This window comes from Vigna radiata, chromosome 9 (genome assembly GCF_000741045.1).
Source record: "Vigna radiata var. radiata cultivar VC1973A chromosome 9, Vradiata_ver6, whole genome shotgun sequence".
NCBI lineage: Eukaryota > Viridiplantae > Streptophyta > Magnoliopsida > Fabales > Fabaceae > Vigna > Vigna radiata.
The window spans coordinates 2,294,604-2,313,955 of NC_028359.1; the positions used below are offsets into that span (position 1 = coordinate 2,294,604).

Genomic DNA, 19,352 nt, shown 5'->3' on the forward strand with positions numbered 1-19,352 from the left:
ATCTGATAAACCTCGCAGTGCATGCTGGTCCTATCATCTGTATTTCATTATCTTTTTCAACTGTATATTAACACCCAGTCCCCTCCTTCTGTTTCTATTTGCTAATTTAGAAAGTAATTTACATTTGATCTCTATCTGTATTTTGCTGCTCTCATCCTTTCAAGTGAATGATGAAAATTGATGACGGTTGTGTTGGCTTTAGATTGTGTTTCGCGCTGAACCATTGAAATACAAGAAGTTAATGAAGGAATGTGATGACTTTCTTAAACAAGTTGATGGTTTGGAAGCTTTGCTGAGTAGGGGTACTGCTCAGGACTTACAACAGATTGTTGACCATGCTTGTGGCTGGCAGGTATTACTGCTCATCTATGTATGAATAAAAGGGGAACACATTTTGATGACATATTTATGCACTGTATATAACATTGGCGTAAATGTTGCAATGCTTAGAGTGCTTTTGTTCTTGTCAAAATTTTGAATAATTTAATTAATGCTAAATGCATATTGTAGTTTCAAAGATTTTTTTTTAGAATGTATTAATAATACTAGAGAACCAACTACAAGGATAGTGATAATATATTTTCATTAAAAAGGGCAGATTAAATTAACAGAACAATCTAGAGAAGTTAGTTAACTAAGCAAATCTTACTCATCTCTCCTTACCTNACTAAAAGAACCCCTGTGAAGTAACCTTTTCTAGGCCCCAAGGAGTCTAAGAGAACTTCTGTAATGGATTGACCATGGTAGCATATAGATTTGTTGGATTAGTTCTAGAGAAATCTATAGTCCATGTCCTATTGCTTGGTTTTGAATAATATGTTGCAGTGGAAATTAAGTGTAGGATTTTTCAGTAGGGACTCATTCTGAAGATTCAACAACAATGAGATATGAACTAAACACAAAGGATTATGAATCCATTTCTAACTCAACTTTAAAACAATAATTTTATGAGTCAAATTCCTTATTTGTTGTTTGACTTTTTCATTTTTATCCAATAGACTTAACTTAGACTTGGACTCACACACACACATATATAGGATTGTAAGTCGTTCATAGACTTGGTGATGACTTTTTCGTTGGCATAGGTTGAGAGAGAAATTTAGGTGGCACCTATATAGGATAGAACTTATGGTAGAAGTTTTCTTAGATGGTCTGCTCATCCACTGCAAAGACTTATAGAAGGTTTGCTAAGCACAGGAATCCCTGGTTACTGGAGGTAGGATGATCTTACCATTTAGAGGTAGATTCTTCTTATACTGTATAGGAGTGATTTAGGACACAACATTATGCACTGTCTTAGGTATTTATTATGTATTTTTCGAAATGGTGAGTGTTAAAGTGAAAAGTACAAACAAGGCATGAACCCGACACGCTTATACTAAAATGTGATTTATGAAACATCCATGAATTTAGAAGAAACCAAGTGAATTAAGATGTACTTTGCCTGCAGGTATTGTACCACCTTTTTTCTTTTACTCTGCATTTGTGCTAAGATTATCTGACATTCTAAAATTTTAATTGAGGGAACAACTATGCTCAACTGTTACCTGTATTTGGTAATGTTCCTGAAGTTTATAGATAGTTTAGCTACCTATGGTGTTAGAATTTTAATTTTTACTTGATGGGATGTGTACCTCCTTGTATTGTCTCTTAATTTTCTGGAGATAGATGTGGTCTCCCACATTTCAGATTCTTTTAGTGGGCTTTGATTTGGTCACCCTACCTCTGAATTTTTTTTCTTCTATTAATTGTATTAAGAATGCTGCATGCAGCCTGTATAGTGATGCATTAACATTCTTTCCTTTTGAATTAAAAAAAGCAGCCCCTGTTTTTTGATTGGTATGAAAACATGAAACTGCAGACCTCCCAATTACTTTGATCCCTTGAACTACTTATTGTTTGGAAGTGAAGAAAGGTCTCTCTAGATAAAAATTTATCAGAATGATTTGATCCTTTCTAAAATAAAAGATACTCCTTTTCCATTGGCTAATATGGAAATTACAAAATCATGGTTTTTGTTGAACTCATTACCCTTCTCTCATACTCTTCTTTCTGATTTTGAATTGCAGGAAACAACTACATGTTTTATTGATCGATTAATGGATGAGTATGCTGCATATAGTGACATTATTCAACCAATTCAGGTTGCTGTGTATGAGATGAAATTGGGATTATCACTGGTTCTGTCAAGTATCCTGGAAAAGAAATGTTTGAATAAACTTGGGGTGGAAAACATCAACATGGTTACGGTATGCTATTTCATGAGTTTTGGTTTGCTGGGATTTTCTTTATATTTGTTTGGGAACTAACATGATGAGCATGACAGGAAATGATGTACATACTTATGCGCTTCCCTCGGTCTGCTTCGTATAAGTTCATTTCTGTTAAGCATGACATTGAGTTGAACTTGCACCCTGCATACAGTTTTGACTCTTGTTTGGTAGATATGGATTTGATGGAAAGGCTTGTTACACTTTCAAGTGGTGTTGCTGGTGATGAGATGGTATATATACTGTTGAATTAAGTTCCAAATTCTAATTCTAAATGAAATTTTGAATGGTGTGATTTCAGAATTTATTAGTTTATTTTATGGTTTGTATCTGAATCTTTACAAACAGGTATCTGCGGTGCAAAATGGAGCTGCTATCTATTGGAGTTTTTTTGTTCAAATTGCACATCGTATTGCTAATGCTAAAATAATTGATGATAAATCTTACATGGTCAGTTTCTTTATTTGGGTTTTTCTGTTAACAAATTCATTTATATTTGCTTAAGATATTCTATATTTTCTGTTGTTTGGGTTTCTCTGTTAACAAATTCATTTATATTTGCTTAAAACATTCTATTTTTTCAGTTCTTGCAAAAGATATTTTACGAGTTCACCACACTTTGGTTTGATACAAAAGCTTACACAAACTCAAAGAGTGATTTTGATGCTCAACCGTACACGTTTAGACCTCGAGCTTTTCAAATTGAGAGTATTATTGATGTTGAAATGCCATCACTGGCAAATTCATTTGCCCCCTGAGACATTTTTTGAATGGAAGGAATTTTCTTCCGATGAAAATTCTGCTGACAAAGTAATCCTTATATGAAGTTTCANTGTTGTATTTGTTTTGTTGATTCCATCCTGTATGTGTTGGTTGTCTCAAATGAAATGTTTATTCAATCAGATGGTATCCTCTGAGGAATGTTTCACATTGGATGAAGAATGGAAGCAGCTGGAAGAGTCTATCCTCAGCCATGTGGTTCTCATTCACAATCAGATATTTGGGTCAAGTCAAGTGATCTAGTCCAGACTGTGAGTCTTTGGTCTCTGTCTTTTCTATAAATTCAAGTTAGAATATGGTTTCTGATTTGAAGTTAAAACTTTTTATGCGAAGTTTCCTAGTTGATGTATCTTGTTTATTATGTGTTTCATTGTGTAGCTGGTTAAAAGAGGTCAAGCTAATTTTTTTACTCTTTTAATGTATCTTTGGTCAAGTGAGATTCAGAGTTTCATCTTGTAGTAGTTCTATGAATTGAATTGCCCTAATTGATCTAGTGTTCATTCATATGTTTGTGAATGAATTACTGTGTATGATTGCTGAGTATGGTTATCAATATACACTTGCACAGACTATTAATTGCTGTCATGAATCGATTTTGACAAAGCTTAAGCCATTAAGTAAAAGCACTTGCATATGTTTATATCTAATGTGCTCTGTGCTGCAAGTTCCCTGTGGGGCTCGATGCATGGTGGCAACATACATCAAAGCTCTAATGCTATGCGATTATCAATTTTTCCATAACACTTAAGCAGTTAAATAAAAGCCCATGAATGGTNTTATTTTCTGTAATTAATGACAGTATTGTTTCTAGGTCTATCCACTAATCACCATGTTTTAGGGAAGTTTTATGCATAGCTAACAGCCATTACTAGTGCTGATTTGTTGTAAATTTTCATTTTTTTTTTCCAATTCCCTGTGGTTATACACTTCATTTTTTGTTCAGCCTGGAAATTTTGAAGTTTCTGATGAAGATCGGTTGCATTCCTTTACAAACTCATATTCTTTGGGCATTGATTTAATCAAAGGTAATCTCGTAATACATATTTTTGATGAATGGATTTAAACTGGTCATTGCTAGTAACATCACGTCATATTTTCCATTCTTTATCTTGTTTCCTCAGGTGTCCACTCCATAAATTTGGCCAGTTTAGATGTTAAACTCATGCCAGAAAACTTATTTTATCTCTGTTTAGACTACAGAAAGAAGTACCTTCTGTCTCACAAATCTGCTACTCGATACAATATTTATACGGTGCTTAACTCTTCTGATTTTTTGGAGCGTTTGATCTTTTTACCATTATGTTTTCACGATTGTGTTTTCTTTACATTATTTCTGGAGTGAAGGATTCAAATGCTCCTGAAATGGTACACATGTTGAAAGTACTTGGACCTCTCCAACAGCAGATCCTTCCTCATATAAATGAGTGGGAAGTTCATAATGATCTTCAAAAAATTTTGGATGTAATTGACATGCTCTTGACTCTCCCATCAGATACTCCTTTAGCAAAGGTAGTAATCATGTACATAAACTGTGTATGTCATTTTGTTTTACTTCAATGAACATGATTACTGAGATTTTTTGAATGTACTCCCATTTCTTTATCAAATATAGAATATTTTTTACTTTTTATTATAATGCCCTTAGAAGTGTTTTATTTTTAACCCATGCTTCTTAAAATACAAAGAACTTGTTTTTATTCATGACTTAAAGTTTTGTTTTAACTATTCTCTCCTCTGTAGGCTTTTTCAGGGTTGCAGTTTTTACTTCACAAAGCTGAAGTTATGCAAGAAAATGGTTCAAAGTTCCCCCTTTCAAGTATGTATTTTCTTTTAAGAGATAAATTTGAAAATATGTTCTTTGGAATTACTAATTTTTTTTTTTTGTGTTTATATGAATTGTAGATCAACTCAAATCTGTTAATGATTTGTTGTCATCATGGCAAAAGATGGAACTAAATTCTTGGCCTGCTTTGCTTGATGATGTGATTGATCAGTATGAGAATAATGCAGCCAAAGTAAGTGACTTGGCTTTCCAATTTTAGTATTGTTTTAATGTATAAAGAATGATAGAAAGAACAACTAAAGATCCTAATTATTATGTTGCTTCAATCCATTTGATCACAAATAACAGCAAATCTTATTAATTCCGTATCATATGTAAAGCATTTGTTGTGCAACATAGAACACATCAAATTTGTTAGTTAAAATAATTATTGAATTCAATTCTTACGTCATACTACTCAGTACTCAGCTATTGGGGTTACTTGTTTTTTTTTTTTTTAATTTATGTTTTATCTGGCTGTTGGAGATGGTACATACATAAGTTTGGGGTATTTTTAAGATAATAGTATTAACATTTTTTAGTCCGATTGTNTTAGTATTTCCAAATTCATCTGGGCAGATCCAAAGGGTTTTTAATCAGTGTTAATGAAATACGGGTCTTTTTTCACAGAATAGATCGTCTACACCAACCTGTCTTGATAAATAGTGTTATTAAATGTGGTTAAATTAATTACAATTTGCTTATATTTAAGTCTATCTAATATGATAATTTTTTGATTTACATTTAAGTGTAGAATAAATATAGTATAGTTGACCCTAGTTTCGAAGTACTTATTATAAATAAGTTTATTGTTTATGATAAGTTGTGATTGGATACCATCATACTGAGTATATATAACTGCATCATCCAAACAAGTTCAACTTTCACTCCCCCATCTCCTTGATTTTATTGTGTTTGACTGCTATTTTTCTTGCTATTTTTTAAAGATCAAAATCCTCTCTGAATATACCTTGAAGCAATTATAAAATCCCGTGAGTCAAAAACATTATCTAACTCAAACCAGCTTAGGAAGGAATTATCTTGTAGAATTTGGAAGAATTGGGAGATGCCTTTAGCACCAAAGTTTTCTATTGAGGCAATAAAATATGATTTCTAATATTGAACGAAAAGTTACATGTTTTTATCAACTAAAGTTGCTTGACATTTTCATCAAAAACATATTTATCTGTAGATTTTTCTTGGAATACTCTTTGAACAATATCATGAACTGGAGGGTTCTGTCAAGAACTTAGTGTTGGCCNTCTATGTAGTTTTTTTTTTAACCTTTGCCCCTGAATTTTTTTTCACTCTGTCTTGGAAGTTGTTTGTTTCAAAGGCATTCATTCCCAATAAAAAAATTCAGTTATTGTTTCAAATTTTAATGCTTTTGTGCAAGTTAGTTGGCAATGCCTGCCACATGTTGTTGTACTCATGGTGATGGTTTTATGCTACCATTGTGGATAATTACATCTTTTGCAGTTACTCCTCTTCTAGGAAAAATCCCTTTTTGTCATTTGAACTTTTTTGTGTGTTTCTGTTGTTATTTCTGCTCTTTTATACCAGTTTTGTCTCTGATTGGAGTGAAAATACTCAGTGGCCTCAGGCAGTTATCAATAGGTCGTTGTGTTTTGCTGTTGGTGGACTCATGGTGATGATTTTATGCTACCATTTGTGGATATAATTACGTCATTTGGGGTTACTCCTCTTTTAGGAAAAATTCCTTTTTTGTCATGCTTGGGTCATTGAACCTTTTTTGTGTTTTTCTGTTGTTATTTCTGCTCATGTAAATCAGTTCTTGGTTTCTGATTGGAGTGAAAATACTCACTCTCGTATCTATTTTGAGATCTAAGATTGATGATTGTTTGTTTAGACCATTACTTTTTTTTTCAGTTGTGAATTTCTCTAAACTTGGATTGATGATTTTATTTGTATAAATAAATTAATAGATTATTTATCTTGTATCTAAACCTTCTGTATTATGTTCATTCAACTATTTGCTACGCTGCTACAGTGTTTTTGGGGTTTGCCACTCCATGTGTGGTGCATGTTGATGACATTGACTCCAAGTCCATCATTATGTTGTTGATTGTCTTATTTCCTTCCAATAACTCCTTTAATGAAAGTATTTTTTGAATTTTCTTTATGGGATGTTCATCACTTGGATATATTTGGGAAATAGTTTTTATTTTATTTTATTTTTTTTATCTCAATATTTTTGTTCAAAGTAAGAATATCACTTATTTGTTTCTTGATTTTGTTGCAGTTGTGGTTTCCTCTGCATTCTGTGCTTCGACAAAACTCTTGTGAAATATCAATTATCCAAAGGCATGTTACAAGATTAAATTCAGTCTGTTTGCAGCTTCCTCCTTTAGACTTTTTGACATGTTTGAAGATAATTTGCTGTTTTGTATTTTGCAGCCTTGAGGACTTCATACATACGTCCAGTATTGGGGAATTCAAGAAACGTCTTCAGCTTCTCTTTGCTTTCCTTGGTCAAAATCATATCAGTGCATCTTTGGAAATTAATTCCAGGTATGATTCGTTACTTTCTTATAGTTGTTTTTGTTCTTTTGACATGTCATATTTTGATGTGGTGGAATATATAGCATTAAATGTAGGATATATGCTAGCTTATGTTAAAATTTAAATCTGAAATCTTTTCCTCATTATTAAACNCTGCAGTTCTTGTCGGTTGGAACAGTCAACATTCTTGTACAATATCTTTGGATTTTATGTGCAGTTCTTACCAATGTAAGTTCCTTGTACTTATTGTTTCTTCAGTTTGTTGTCTTTTTTTCTCGGCCTTAATGTCTATCAAATTATTTGCTGACTGCAGAGTATTGAAGTACATTGATGCTAGTAGGAAAGAGGTTGGTATTGAACTAAATAAACTAGTGAAACTATGTCAGTGGGAGCATGGCAAGAGTCATTTGTCATTTGAAAGCATGAAAAAGAGTCGGCAGAAGCTTAGAAAGCTTATACAAAAATATACTGTAAGTTTCAAGCTATCTATTTGATTAAGCAAAAGCAAATTTGAACACGAGAAACTTTTTTTCTTTTTTCGTTTTTCACTAATCCTTCTTACCGGTGTTAATTTCATTCATCAATTATTGCCACTTAAAAAAATAAACAAGTTAGTGTATTACAACATTCATAATTGATACACATACTTTATTGGCTGCTTTATAGGGCTTTTTGATTTTCCCAGTTTTAAAATCACATACCCCCCAGAAATAGTTGAACATTGTGATCAACTTAATTATACTGGTTGGTTGGATTAAATGTTCTTGCTGATCACAGATGGACCTTTGTGATATACTAGTATGTTGTCATAATAAGTACAGTTATTCCTAAATGTCAGCTGTAGATATTTTTTCCAAACTACTTTGCGCTTGCTTGGTACATGCATCATAATCTCTTTGGTCCTTAAAGTATTTCAATTCAAGTTATTTTCCTCCTTGAGGAATAGTAAGGCTATCTGGTTGAGGAACTGTACATAGTGTCCTTTGTTATGGGGCATGGGTGTGAGTATATTGACACGACAGTTTTGTTTTTTTGTGGACTTATAAAAAGCTTTGTAAAGAATGATTTGTTGCATATACAGAGGCATGGAAAGACACTTTTTAGCTAAAATCAATGTCCTTTTCTCCTGTTGTCTCTTTTGTGTAGGTAATTATCTTGAGTTAATATAATGTTGTACTACTTGAAACCAAATTGGAACAAATTATTTCTTCGGGCCTTTAGCGGATCTTTCAACATCTATAAATTTGTTATGAATATAAAGTTGTAAAATGTTTTTGTATGTGAATGGGGCTGGACACTGGCAATTCATTTTCCTCATTGCAACTTTTTTTTTTTTTTTTTTTTATTTCTAGTCTTTTATTTGGGTGAATTATTAGTTTTTTTGCCTTGCTATCCGGCACCTTGATTTTTCTTCTCTGTACTCACTAAAACTTGTAAATGCTTCTTGAAATATGATATTCATATTTTGCTCTCTTTTGTTATTGGTGAAGGATGTCTTGCAAGAACCCGTGTCTATTTTCCTTAACCAACAAGGTGCACAGAGAGGAGCAAAAGCACGATCTTTTCATAATCATAAGCCCACTTATGATGTTACGAGCAAGGGTTTGGTTGATGGTTCTTTTGATTTGACATTGTTCAGTGAAAACAGGTTATATTCNGATGAGTACACAGTATAGCTTAATCTTTTATAATTTGAGTTGTTTTAACATTATTTTTCTTGGTGTAGGTTCATGTGGTTTGACAACTTTGGTGGGGGATTAGACAGTGCTTTTCAGAACTTGTTGCTTAAGAAAACATCAGTATTGGATATTATTCCTTCACATCGGAAAGGTGTTGAAAGTTCCTCCTGCTCCTTTGTTTTCTTATCCTTGTCTTTTTTTTATGTTCCTTGTTTTTTTGTCTTGTTTTCTTGTTCGGAAATATTGAAACTTAGTAATCTGTGCAGAAATTAAAAGCATATTTAGGCCATGTCGTGACTCCCAGCATACACTTTGCCTGAAAGGATGGAAAGCTGTTTGGCATATGATTGAAAAAATATATACCACCGCAGTTGACTATGGTAATCTTTTGAAGGAAGAGAAAAAGGGTCAAGGGAAGAGAAGAGCTTTGTCTGAGCTTCTTAAGCTTTTAGAAAGCAATGGATTGTCTCGACACAAATCAGCTTATACAGGAGTATGAAACTGGCTGTTTATTTTCATGAATGTCCAGATTACTTAATAAAATTTTCTAATAAAATCCCATTTTCACTTTTTTCCTTTCTTTTATTTGATCTAATATACAGGACCAGCATAAAACTTGGTGGTTCCTTCAGCTTTCTGAGAACATATCGTATTTACTCCCAACCAGCAGTAGATTAGAGTGTGTAACCCCAGGAATTCCTGAAGTTGAAAATAAGAGTATTGAAGAAGAAAGTTTGCTTATAGAGTGGAAAACTGCCACTGATTATTACTACAAGAGTGTTGTGTCTGTGCTGCTTATGCAGCAAATGTGCCTCAATCCACATAAAGATATAACTCTTCAACAGGTGAAATGACTTGTTCAATTTATTTGTAGTGTGAGATTCATTTGGTTTTCGTACACCTGCTATTTATTTCTTATTTTTCCTCTGCATTATATAGTATCTTCTACCCTGTTAGTTTTCTGCAGGGATTATGATAGGTTTGATACAGTTTACAAAAGAAGGAAAAAAGAAGGTAGTTAGTACAGTTGTAATTACATAACTGTAACAGACTATTATAAATAGTCTTATTAGGAGGTGAGCAGGCAGTTTTTGGGGAGTATTTTGCAAAGGAAAAAGTTAGGAGAGACAGGTCCTTTCGAATGATCTTTAAAATTGTACATGGTTGTTCCTGTTCTTACCACTTTGGTAGAACAGTGCTGTTTGGTTTCTTAATACACATCCAAGAATTGTCTTGGAGTTCTCTTGTAAAGTCTGGTAGCTATCAAATTATTTATTTAATAATTGGATTTTTCATATTTGCTGCATTGCTTTTTTAATAGTTACAGTTCTTGGAAGATGCTATCAATCTTGCCCACAAGTTTCTTTGACTTCTGAGTCATATAATTGCTTTGGTTTCTGTAGGTTGACAGTTCTAGTTCTTTCCTCAATCAACTTATCCAGATACAACAGAAGCAACTGACTGCTGCCAGTGCATTCAACAAACAATTGAAATGCTTTAGAGAACGTGTTTCTACTATGGGGAAATTGTTTTCAATTTCCTCCACCGATAATGAAAAAAAATATATTTGTTCTATTATTCCCAAACAGGATGCTACTTATAAGTGCATGTGGCAACAAAAAGTAAGCATTGTTATTAAAATTTTATTTGGACATCTGATTTTGGTTGTGTTTTAAATAGTTGTATGAATTCTTTTTCCTTGATCATGCAGCAATTGTTTGATACTCTTTATGCTACATCACAAGAAGAATTGCTTTTACTGAGAATATTAGAAAGTAGCCATTTAAACACTTGCAATAGAGCCAGACCCTTAGTCAGTCGGATGATTGCTTTCATTGAAGAATTTTTACCGTCGTTCGGTAAATCAAAGGTGCATATGTTGGTTTTCTGCTGTAGATTTCTTTGAATTTGCAGAAGTACCTACTCTCTTCTGATTCATGAAAACATGATTACAGGAATCATTGGATTGTTACCTAATTGGGAGGTCCAAAGCTGTGACTGCAGTGACTTCTTCCTTGCATCCTTGCATTGTTACTCAAGAAATGGAGCTGCTGGTTTCTAAAAACTTCAAGACCATTGGGAATTTTAAGGTTCGTTTGCTTGAACTACAGAAGCAAGATTTTCAAGAGCAAGATTTGGATAGGAGTACAGTTAGAGAAGTTCTGATCCAACATTTTCTAGAAATAACTGACAAGGTACTTTGTATTTTGACTTATCCTTGTCAAACCTAGTATTTTGAAATTGAAAATTGGGGAATAAAAAGATTTTTTCTTCAGGCAGAATTGATCGAGGATGAGTTTAAAACAGCAATACAGGGAAATTTTGGTGAAGTAGATCTATCTGGAGATATATTTTGTGAAAGAAACTCTGTGGAGCTTAATGCCGGGTTCAATGAAGCCCTTATGTCTATATATCATCATCTTGCATCTGTATTGCAGAGTTTATGTTTTCCAAGCAATATTCCTATGGTTGATGAGTCCATGGAAAAAATTGTTTCTTGGGAATCATTATTTGAGTCATTTGTTACAAGTCTTAGCTTGGACAAAGTTGTTTCTTCTGTGGTAAGCTTTTCTCTTTGCAAGTTGTTTCAGTACTCTTTGTTACTGTACAATTAATTGGACAATACCTTTGCTCTGTAGGAGATGTTAGTGAATTGCTGTGACGATAAAATCAGTAGTTATTCATCCGTTGGAGCCCATTTTAAAAGCCTACATATGTTCATGGATGAATTACTAAACTTTGGTGATCAACTCATGAAAAATTTCTTAGCCATGCACAGATCAGTAAGGCTTAATACTCTCCTCATTTTGTGTATAAGTTAATTTCTTTTTCTATGATATTGTGTATAAGCTCACATATTCTCTATTTAGACAATATATCATTTTCTATTTTAAGTTGGATGATGTAGTTGTATGTCACTTTGCAGGTATCTGTAACAACTCATGTTATTGCAAATATTTTAGCTTCTTTATTTTCAAAAGGTTTTGGAATATCTCCCGAAGACCAGGAGGAAGATGGAATTGATACCACTAGAGATTCAAATGGTACAGGCATGGGAGAGGGTGTCGGATTAAAAGATGTGAGTGATCAGATTGCTGACGAAGATCAGTTGCTTGGAACAACTGAACAGGTTAGCTTTTAGTTATATATTTTGCTAATTTTAAGATTCTTATCAGATTACTGATATTTATAAAATGTACTGGTGTCAATACTGCAGCAAAATGAAAAGCAAGATGACACGGACAAAGTGCCAAGTAGCAATATTACAGGGATTGAGATGGAGCAGGATTTCCAGGCTGATGCATTGAGCCTCAGTGAAGACTCTGGAGAAGATGATGATACTGATAATGAGGATGGGGAACTTGAGTCTGAAATGGGACCCACTGGGCCAGACAGTGAAGCAGTGGGTGAGAAGGTTTGTGATAAGAATGAAAATGAAACTCCCAATAATACAAGAGAAAAGTATGAATCTGGACCTTCGGTTAAGGATAGAGATGCAGGCAACACAGAGTTAAGAGCCAAGGATGACTCTACAGCTAATGAACCTGCGGATGGTAATTGTAATGAAGGTGATGCTCAGGATGATGAAACTGTAATACCAGATGATGTAGGTGATGAAGAGAAAGAAGATGAAGTGTCAATGGACAAAGAAACAGCATATTCAGATCCTACTGGGTTGAAGCCTGATGAGTTGGATCAAACCTCTGACATGGATTTGGATTTAAATGAAGATGCAGATCTCATGGAAGATGCAGAACCTGATGAGCAAGATAATATAGCTGAGAATGGAAAGGAAGAGAAGCAGGAAGAAGAGACTTGCTCCCCTGACGAAGTTATGGAAGAGGCACATACTGAAGTTGATGTGAACTCTGAAATGGATGGTGAAGGTCAACAAAATGCAGACATGCACTTCACAGAATCAAAAGAGGATATATTTAAACCTTCGGAATTGATTAATGAGGAAGTTCCCCCTGCCGAATTAGCATCACAGTCCAAATTTGATTGGCAGACATCTGGTTCTGAAAATGTTGCAGCAGAGTCAAATTTGTCTAATAGCCATCATGACTCTGACTCTATTCTGTTGGGAGGTGTGCCTTCAAGTATATCTGAGATGGATTTTAAGATGTCTGACTCGTCAAATGGTGGGGGATTTGGTGAAAATCAACCTAAATCTCATGATAATCCCCAGAGTGAGCGTTCCTTTATTCAGGAGAAGCATACTAATCCTCATCGGAGTATAGGTGATGCACTTGAATATCAGAAAGAAAGAATTAATGTATCTGGTGACGCTCAGGAAGATAACAGTGAGAAACAGGATGAGATGGAAGATGACAATGCTGATGAGTATGGCTATGTTTCTGAATTTGAAAAGGGAACAGCTCAGGCTTTGGGACCTGCAACACTAGAGCAGGTTAATAGAAACTTTGACGGTGACCAGCCCGATAAAGAATGTCATGCTGGAGAAGATTCAAAGTTACAGTTTGAAAAGGAAAAATCAGAAATGATTTCTGTAAATAATTCATCATTAGTTACCAAAAACGAAAAAAGGGAGCAAGCGAATCCGTCAGTCACGGAAACATTGCGGGATGATGGATCAGCACATTCTCTTGCTAGTACAAATATTGATCTTGAGAATCGTTTGGAAGATTTGGTTTCTTTCAGAAGTTCATTCATGAGAGATAGCTCAGATCTAAGCCAGCTTTCTCTGCACGACAAAGACTTGGGTAAAGGCCAAGAACCTTTTGATGTACCTGATCATGTGAAAGATAGTGCTACTGCTCTCTGGAGTAGATTCGAACTTAGCACAACAAAATTGTCTATTGAGTTGGCTGAGCAACTGCGCCTTGTAATGGAGCCCACTCTGGCCAGCAAACTCCAAGGGGACTATAGAACTGGAAAAAGAATAAATATGAAAAAGGTAGATAATTTATTCTTATTCATAGAAATTTTAAACGTTTATTGACAATATATTTGTCCTTAACTTACCATCTTAAAAAAATCCAGGTAATTCCTTACATAGCAAGTGATTATAGTAAAGATAGAATATGGCTCAGGCGGACCAGACCCAACAAACGTGATTACCAAGTTGTTATAGCTGTTGATGATTCACATAGTATGTCAGAGAATGGTTGTGGTGATGTTGCTATTGAAGCTTTGGTTACTGTATGTCGTGCTGTTTCTCAATTGGAAATGGGAAGCTTGGCTGTTGCTAGTTTTGGAACAAAAGGAAACATAAAGTTGTTGCACGACTTTGACAGGCCCTTTAGTGGAGAGGCTGGTGTTAAGGTTAGCAAGATAATAACTTGACTTATAATTTGATTATTTTTATTAAAATCATTGTGCGTGTGTGGAATATGCTTGTGAGAGGATCTATGTCTAATCTAGGTCTAACTTTTTGTTTGGCTGAGGAGCAGATGATATCCAATTTGACATTCGAACAAGAGAACACGATTGCTGATGAGCCAGTTGTTGACCTATTGAAGTACCTGACTAACAAACTGGATACTGCAGTCGTAAAAGCACGACTTCCATCTGGACATAACCCACTACAGCAACTAGTTTTGATAATTGCAGATGGTCGGTTTCATGAAAAGGTACTCGATAAAAAAATTGCTTTTATACTTTTTTTCTTTTGTCCTATGATCTGTATTCTTAACTAGTGACCTCATTGTTCCCTCATCATCAACTTTAATATTTTCAGGAGAATTTAAAACGGTGTGTTAGAGATGTATCAACTGGTAATCGAATGGTTGCTTTCTTGCTTCTTGATAATTCTCAGGAGTCAATTATGGATATGAAGGTATTGGATCTATTATCATGCTTAAATGTTCTTTAATTGAGAGTATTGTAGGCAACTTTTCATCTCACTTTTAATGACGTTCTGGACTGCAGGAAGCTTCTTTTGAGGGTGGGAAGATGAAATTTTCTAAGTACATGGATTCCTTTCCCTTTCCCTACTACATTGTTCTGAGGAACATTGAGGCACTGCCTAGGACTCTTGCAAACCTATTGAGACAGGTTAGTTTGAGTTTCTTCCCCCTTTCTTTGAGGCAGAAATATAAATAAATGAAGATTCTGGTTAAGAAAGTGAGTTATATTTATTTTCTTTTGCTTATTTCAGTGGATGGAGCTTATGCAGCATTCAACTGGTTGAGGACTTTTATGCTGCAAATTCCATTTTGGCCGAGAGCGTCTGCTCCCTATTCAGTGTTCAGATGCATCTTCTCTACCCATTCTTTCTTTGTATATAGACAGTATAGTTCTTCAATTTAAAGTACAGATGCTGTATCATTCATTTTATCAGCAAGTGTTTACAAGATGATCTTTAATATTGTCAGATTTATTTAGATAAATACAGGTTTAAAAGTTCTTATAAAATGTCGAGTTGTAAATCAAAATTCTTTTGAAACTTTCTATCTTCTCACTGAAAACTATTTAAAACTTATAATCGATTTAAAAATGAGCGAAACACTGATTTTATTAAAATTGTTTATGAAATTAATAAAATGGTAGAATTATAACTTATCAAACAATTTACGAGTGTTAAAAATATAAATCAGATAAAATTTAATGGTGATCAAGATTTATATATAAATTTCTCGTTAAGTTAGCTTTCAATAACTCATTTCCTACTATTATCAGAATATAACAAATAGTATTCATAAATCATGTAAATTTAATACAAATTGTTATTCTTTATGTTTAAGGTTAAGTCATTTGCTCATAAATATAGATTGTTAGACACTTGAATATAGACAAAGCTATCAAAACCAGCTATACCGACTGTTATATGAATATTCTCATAATTATATGAGAACAATGTGACTCCAAAATCTGAGTTTTCGAATTAGGATTCTTATAATCATATGATTATAAAAAAAAAAAAAGCATCAGTTGCAAGCTATATTAATTAATGAATTTAAATTAAGAAAATACTCAATTTCAATTTTTAAAATAAGCATCAGTTGCAGGCTATATTAATTAATGAATTTAAATTAAGAAAATACTCAATTTCAATTTTTTATAAAAACACATAAAAAAGTTTTCTCCAAATAGATTTTATATACTTGTTATATAAAGTTTTAAAGAGTAGAACTAGCATTCCTTAAACATGATAATGTTAGGACTCACCAATCTTTTCTCCTCCACATCATAAATTTAAACTGTCTAAATGTGATCATGTTAATTAGAACCTGTTTAATTCAATACATTTTAAGAGATACACAAAGTTTTCATATTTTATAAATTTTTAATGTTTGGTGAAACTTCATAAAATTTACAAAAGAAATTATATGAACCATTTTCTTTTTACGATACAGAAAATTTAAATGTACCATTGTCAGTCATAGATTATCAGACATCACTTTGTTTAGGTTGTTGTGTAATGTTAGTCATCAATTATCAGACATGTCTTTCATAGCACATGTCATGCATGGTAGTAAGTTACTGCAGCGTTAACCACAATAACATAATAGTTGTGGCAACATTTTCATCACAAGGCCGATAAAACTGTATACACTAAAAATGGTTTCGAAAAATGATGTAATCGGTAAGAGAGAGATAAGATAATAGCATAATGAAATAAAGGAAGCTTATTAATTATCATGATTGAAAGCGACTATTTCTAAATATATACATTCAATAGCTATTTAAAATTGTCATACAATGATAATATATATTGTTTAGAATTTAACAGAAACACGACGGAAGATAAAATTCTAAGAGGAAAAAAAAATGGGATTCAGTATTTTACTTTACTTGTAATTATGCTAAATGTTTACACTATTTGTTGTTAGAGGGAGGAGTTGATCTCTTCGTAATGTTTTGGAGAATGATATTTTGACAACTATTTTTTAACAACTTTTTGACAACAGGATATGTGTCATTATTTTATTGGTTTATTTAAATTTGTGTTTAAAAAAATATTTGAAACAGACGAATCATAGACTACCACGAATGCGTGGTCAAAAAGTTGTCAAAAAAAAGTTGTTAAAGAGACGTGCTAATCCTGAATTAGCATCCTGAATTAGCATATATTCACTACAACATTCTTAAATTACTTGTTTATTTGGTTCACATGCTCTCTATTTTCCTCCGCCTACGCAGTTTGCATTTGGATGGTAAACATGTTCAACTCGCCACCTCAATTTATGCATGGTTTTGGTTTCTGAACAAGTGTTTCCGCTTCTTGTGTTGCCGCTAGAAGACTGTATACTGTAGAATCCATGTTTCAAACATTCACAAAACCTAGTACAGGATCTGTTTCAGCTGGCTTTAAATTTCTTGTATATCTAAGCTTCAGTTTAGGGATTGATATGGAGGGAATCTGGTAGAGCGATAATTTTTTAGTTTAATGATATTTTTTGGTGTTTTTTTCACTGAGTTTCCAAATACATTAATATATTTTAAAATATTGATTTGAAAACATAATAAATAGATGATACTAAAAATTTAAATTCCAAATTTTCGTAAGTATAATTTTGTTGAGAAAAAAATTTATAAAATAGATCAACTATTGGAAACTTATAAAAGTGGATAAGTTATTAAAGAGAAGTACCTCTTCAATTTAAAGTTATCGTTCACAAGTAATTCGACCTTTTATATTTTAAACCAAATATAAAAGTCATACTTAATATACATGTTTGGGAAAAATAATTACAATTTATTAGGTATGACTTAAAAAAATAGTTTTATTAAATACAATTTTAATAAAAGAAATTATATATAAAAAAACAAAGTTATATATACCAAACATGATTTTTATGATATTGTAAAAAATAAAAAGTTGAAATCATCTTTTTCATGGATATCTTAACTACAAAATTTTGAAGTTATTTTACCATTTATTTCATTCTAATACTTTCTTGCTAGAAAGGTAAATTTTTTATTTTGTTCGCAGCATATGGATTGATGAATGTTTTTATTTAGGACAATGATATTTTAACAACTTTTTGACAATAGGACACGTGTCACAATTCTATTAGTTTGTTTGAATTTATTCTAAAAAATATTTGAAACGGACCAATCACAAACTGTCACGTATGCGTTGTCAAAAAAGAGTTGTTAAAGAGACTTTTTCCTTTTATTTATACCGTGTGGTATAGTAAAATTGTGTTGAAAATCTTTGGTATTGTGTGCGGAAGAAAATGAATAAGTGGCGACGTGGCAATTTTTATATAGAAAATGTATTTTTTATAATTTATTTTTTGACAACTTTTTTACAACCGTTTATGTGGCAGCTTGTAATTGGTCTGTTTCAAATATACGAACCAATAAAATAGTGACACATAATCTGTTGTCAAAAAATTGTTAAAAGAAGTTGTTAAAATATCATGGTCCAGTTTATGTGGAATGAATAGACACAAAAAAATATATTAAAATATAACTTAGTGAGTGTCATACTTATAACAAATTGGTATAAGAGTTGAGAGACTTTGAGTGTTGGAGTGAAAAAGAGAGTCTTTGAGAAAGAGAGAGTGAAAGGTGGTTAACCTAGTAAATAATGTGTTTCTGCTTCAATTTACGAAGAAAGTCAATTTTGATAACTAAGTGTGCAAATGAGAGTCTTTCTTGGATCCCAAGAGGTGTGGGTGTTGTTGCCAATGGATATGAAGATAGTAAGCGCTAAATCTTTAAGAGCGTGGTAGATTCTAGAAAAAGTATACAAAAACGACAATCTTGTTTTTCAAGTTAGACTTCAAACTCTCACATGCAAGTTTGAAGGCCTAAGAATGAACGAAAGAGAATAAATGATTGGGTATATATCTCTGGTAAAGGGAGTAGCGAATCAACTTGACAAAAATATAAAAGAGTTACTTGCTAGTTGGATGGTGGAAAAGGTCCTTAACTAAGGATTTTGAGAGTGCAATATGTGCCATCGAGGAATCCAAGGATTTGAATATGCTTTCGGTTGAAGAGCTGACAGGATCCTTGGAGGCACACGAGTAACGAAGGGGGACGATGTTTGAATCACTTGATTAAGCATTTCAGGCCAAACTTGACTTGAAGGGAAGTGCTAGAACATTTAAGGTCGAGGTGGTCTTAGTGGAAAAGACTATGGACGAGGAGGTAATTGTCGAGTTAATCTTGAAAACAACAAAGAACAAACCGGACTGCAAAATTAGCGAGGTCATGGATAAGCGAGAGATTAAGGAGGTTAGTTAAGTAATTATAATGTTGAATATTTTAAGTGTGTCAAGCACAGCTACTATGCAAATGAGTGCACATGAGTCAAATGTTATTGTTGTAGTAAGGTTGATCAAATAGAAAAATATTGTG

At 33.1% G+C, this 19,352-nt stretch overlaps 1 protein-coding gene across 1 annotated transcript in view; it reads left to right on the top strand.

The window, feature by feature from the left end:
- The window catches only part of LOC106773952 (midasin-like), a 38,766-nt gene extending 23,314 nt beyond the window's left edge, over positions 1 to 15,452 (top strand). Inside the window, 31 exon segments of the mRNA XM_022786215.1 lie at positions 203 to 352; positions 2,070 to 2,249; positions 2,327 to 2,503; positions 2,619 to 2,720; positions 2,855 to 3,022; positions 3,024 to 3,080; positions 3,174 to 3,305; positions 3,994 to 4,075; positions 4,172 to 4,302; positions 4,395 to 4,559; positions 4,791 to 4,866; positions 4,953 to 5,065; positions 7,136 to 7,197; positions 7,291 to 7,404; positions 7,555 to 7,623; positions 7,709 to 7,865; positions 8,886 to 9,043; positions 9,122 to 9,225; positions 9,341 to 9,567; positions 9,677 to 9,919; positions 10,478 to 10,696; positions 10,786 to 10,944; positions 11,030 to 11,269; positions 11,351 to 11,857; positions 12,001 to 12,204; positions 12,292 to 13,992; positions 14,079 to 14,387; positions 14,390 to 14,668; positions 14,776 to 14,874; positions 14,967 to 15,092; positions 15,196 to 15,452. Of these exon segments, the coding sequence (XP_022641936.1) occupies positions 203 to 352; positions 2,070 to 2,249; positions 2,327 to 2,503; positions 2,619 to 2,720; positions 2,855 to 3,022; positions 3,024 to 3,080; positions 3,174 to 3,305; positions 3,994 to 4,075; positions 4,172 to 4,302; positions 4,395 to 4,559; positions 4,791 to 4,866; positions 4,953 to 5,065; positions 7,136 to 7,197; positions 7,291 to 7,404; positions 7,555 to 7,623; positions 7,709 to 7,865; positions 8,886 to 9,043; positions 9,122 to 9,225; positions 9,341 to 9,567; positions 9,677 to 9,919; positions 10,478 to 10,696; positions 10,786 to 10,944; positions 11,030 to 11,269; positions 11,351 to 11,857; positions 12,001 to 12,204; positions 12,292 to 13,992; positions 14,079 to 14,387; positions 14,390 to 14,668; positions 14,776 to 14,874; positions 14,967 to 15,092; positions 15,196 to 15,228 (6,543 nt within the window). The 3' untranslated portion in view covers positions 15,229 to 15,452.
- Positions 15,453 to 19,352: the final 3,900 nt, after the last annotated feature.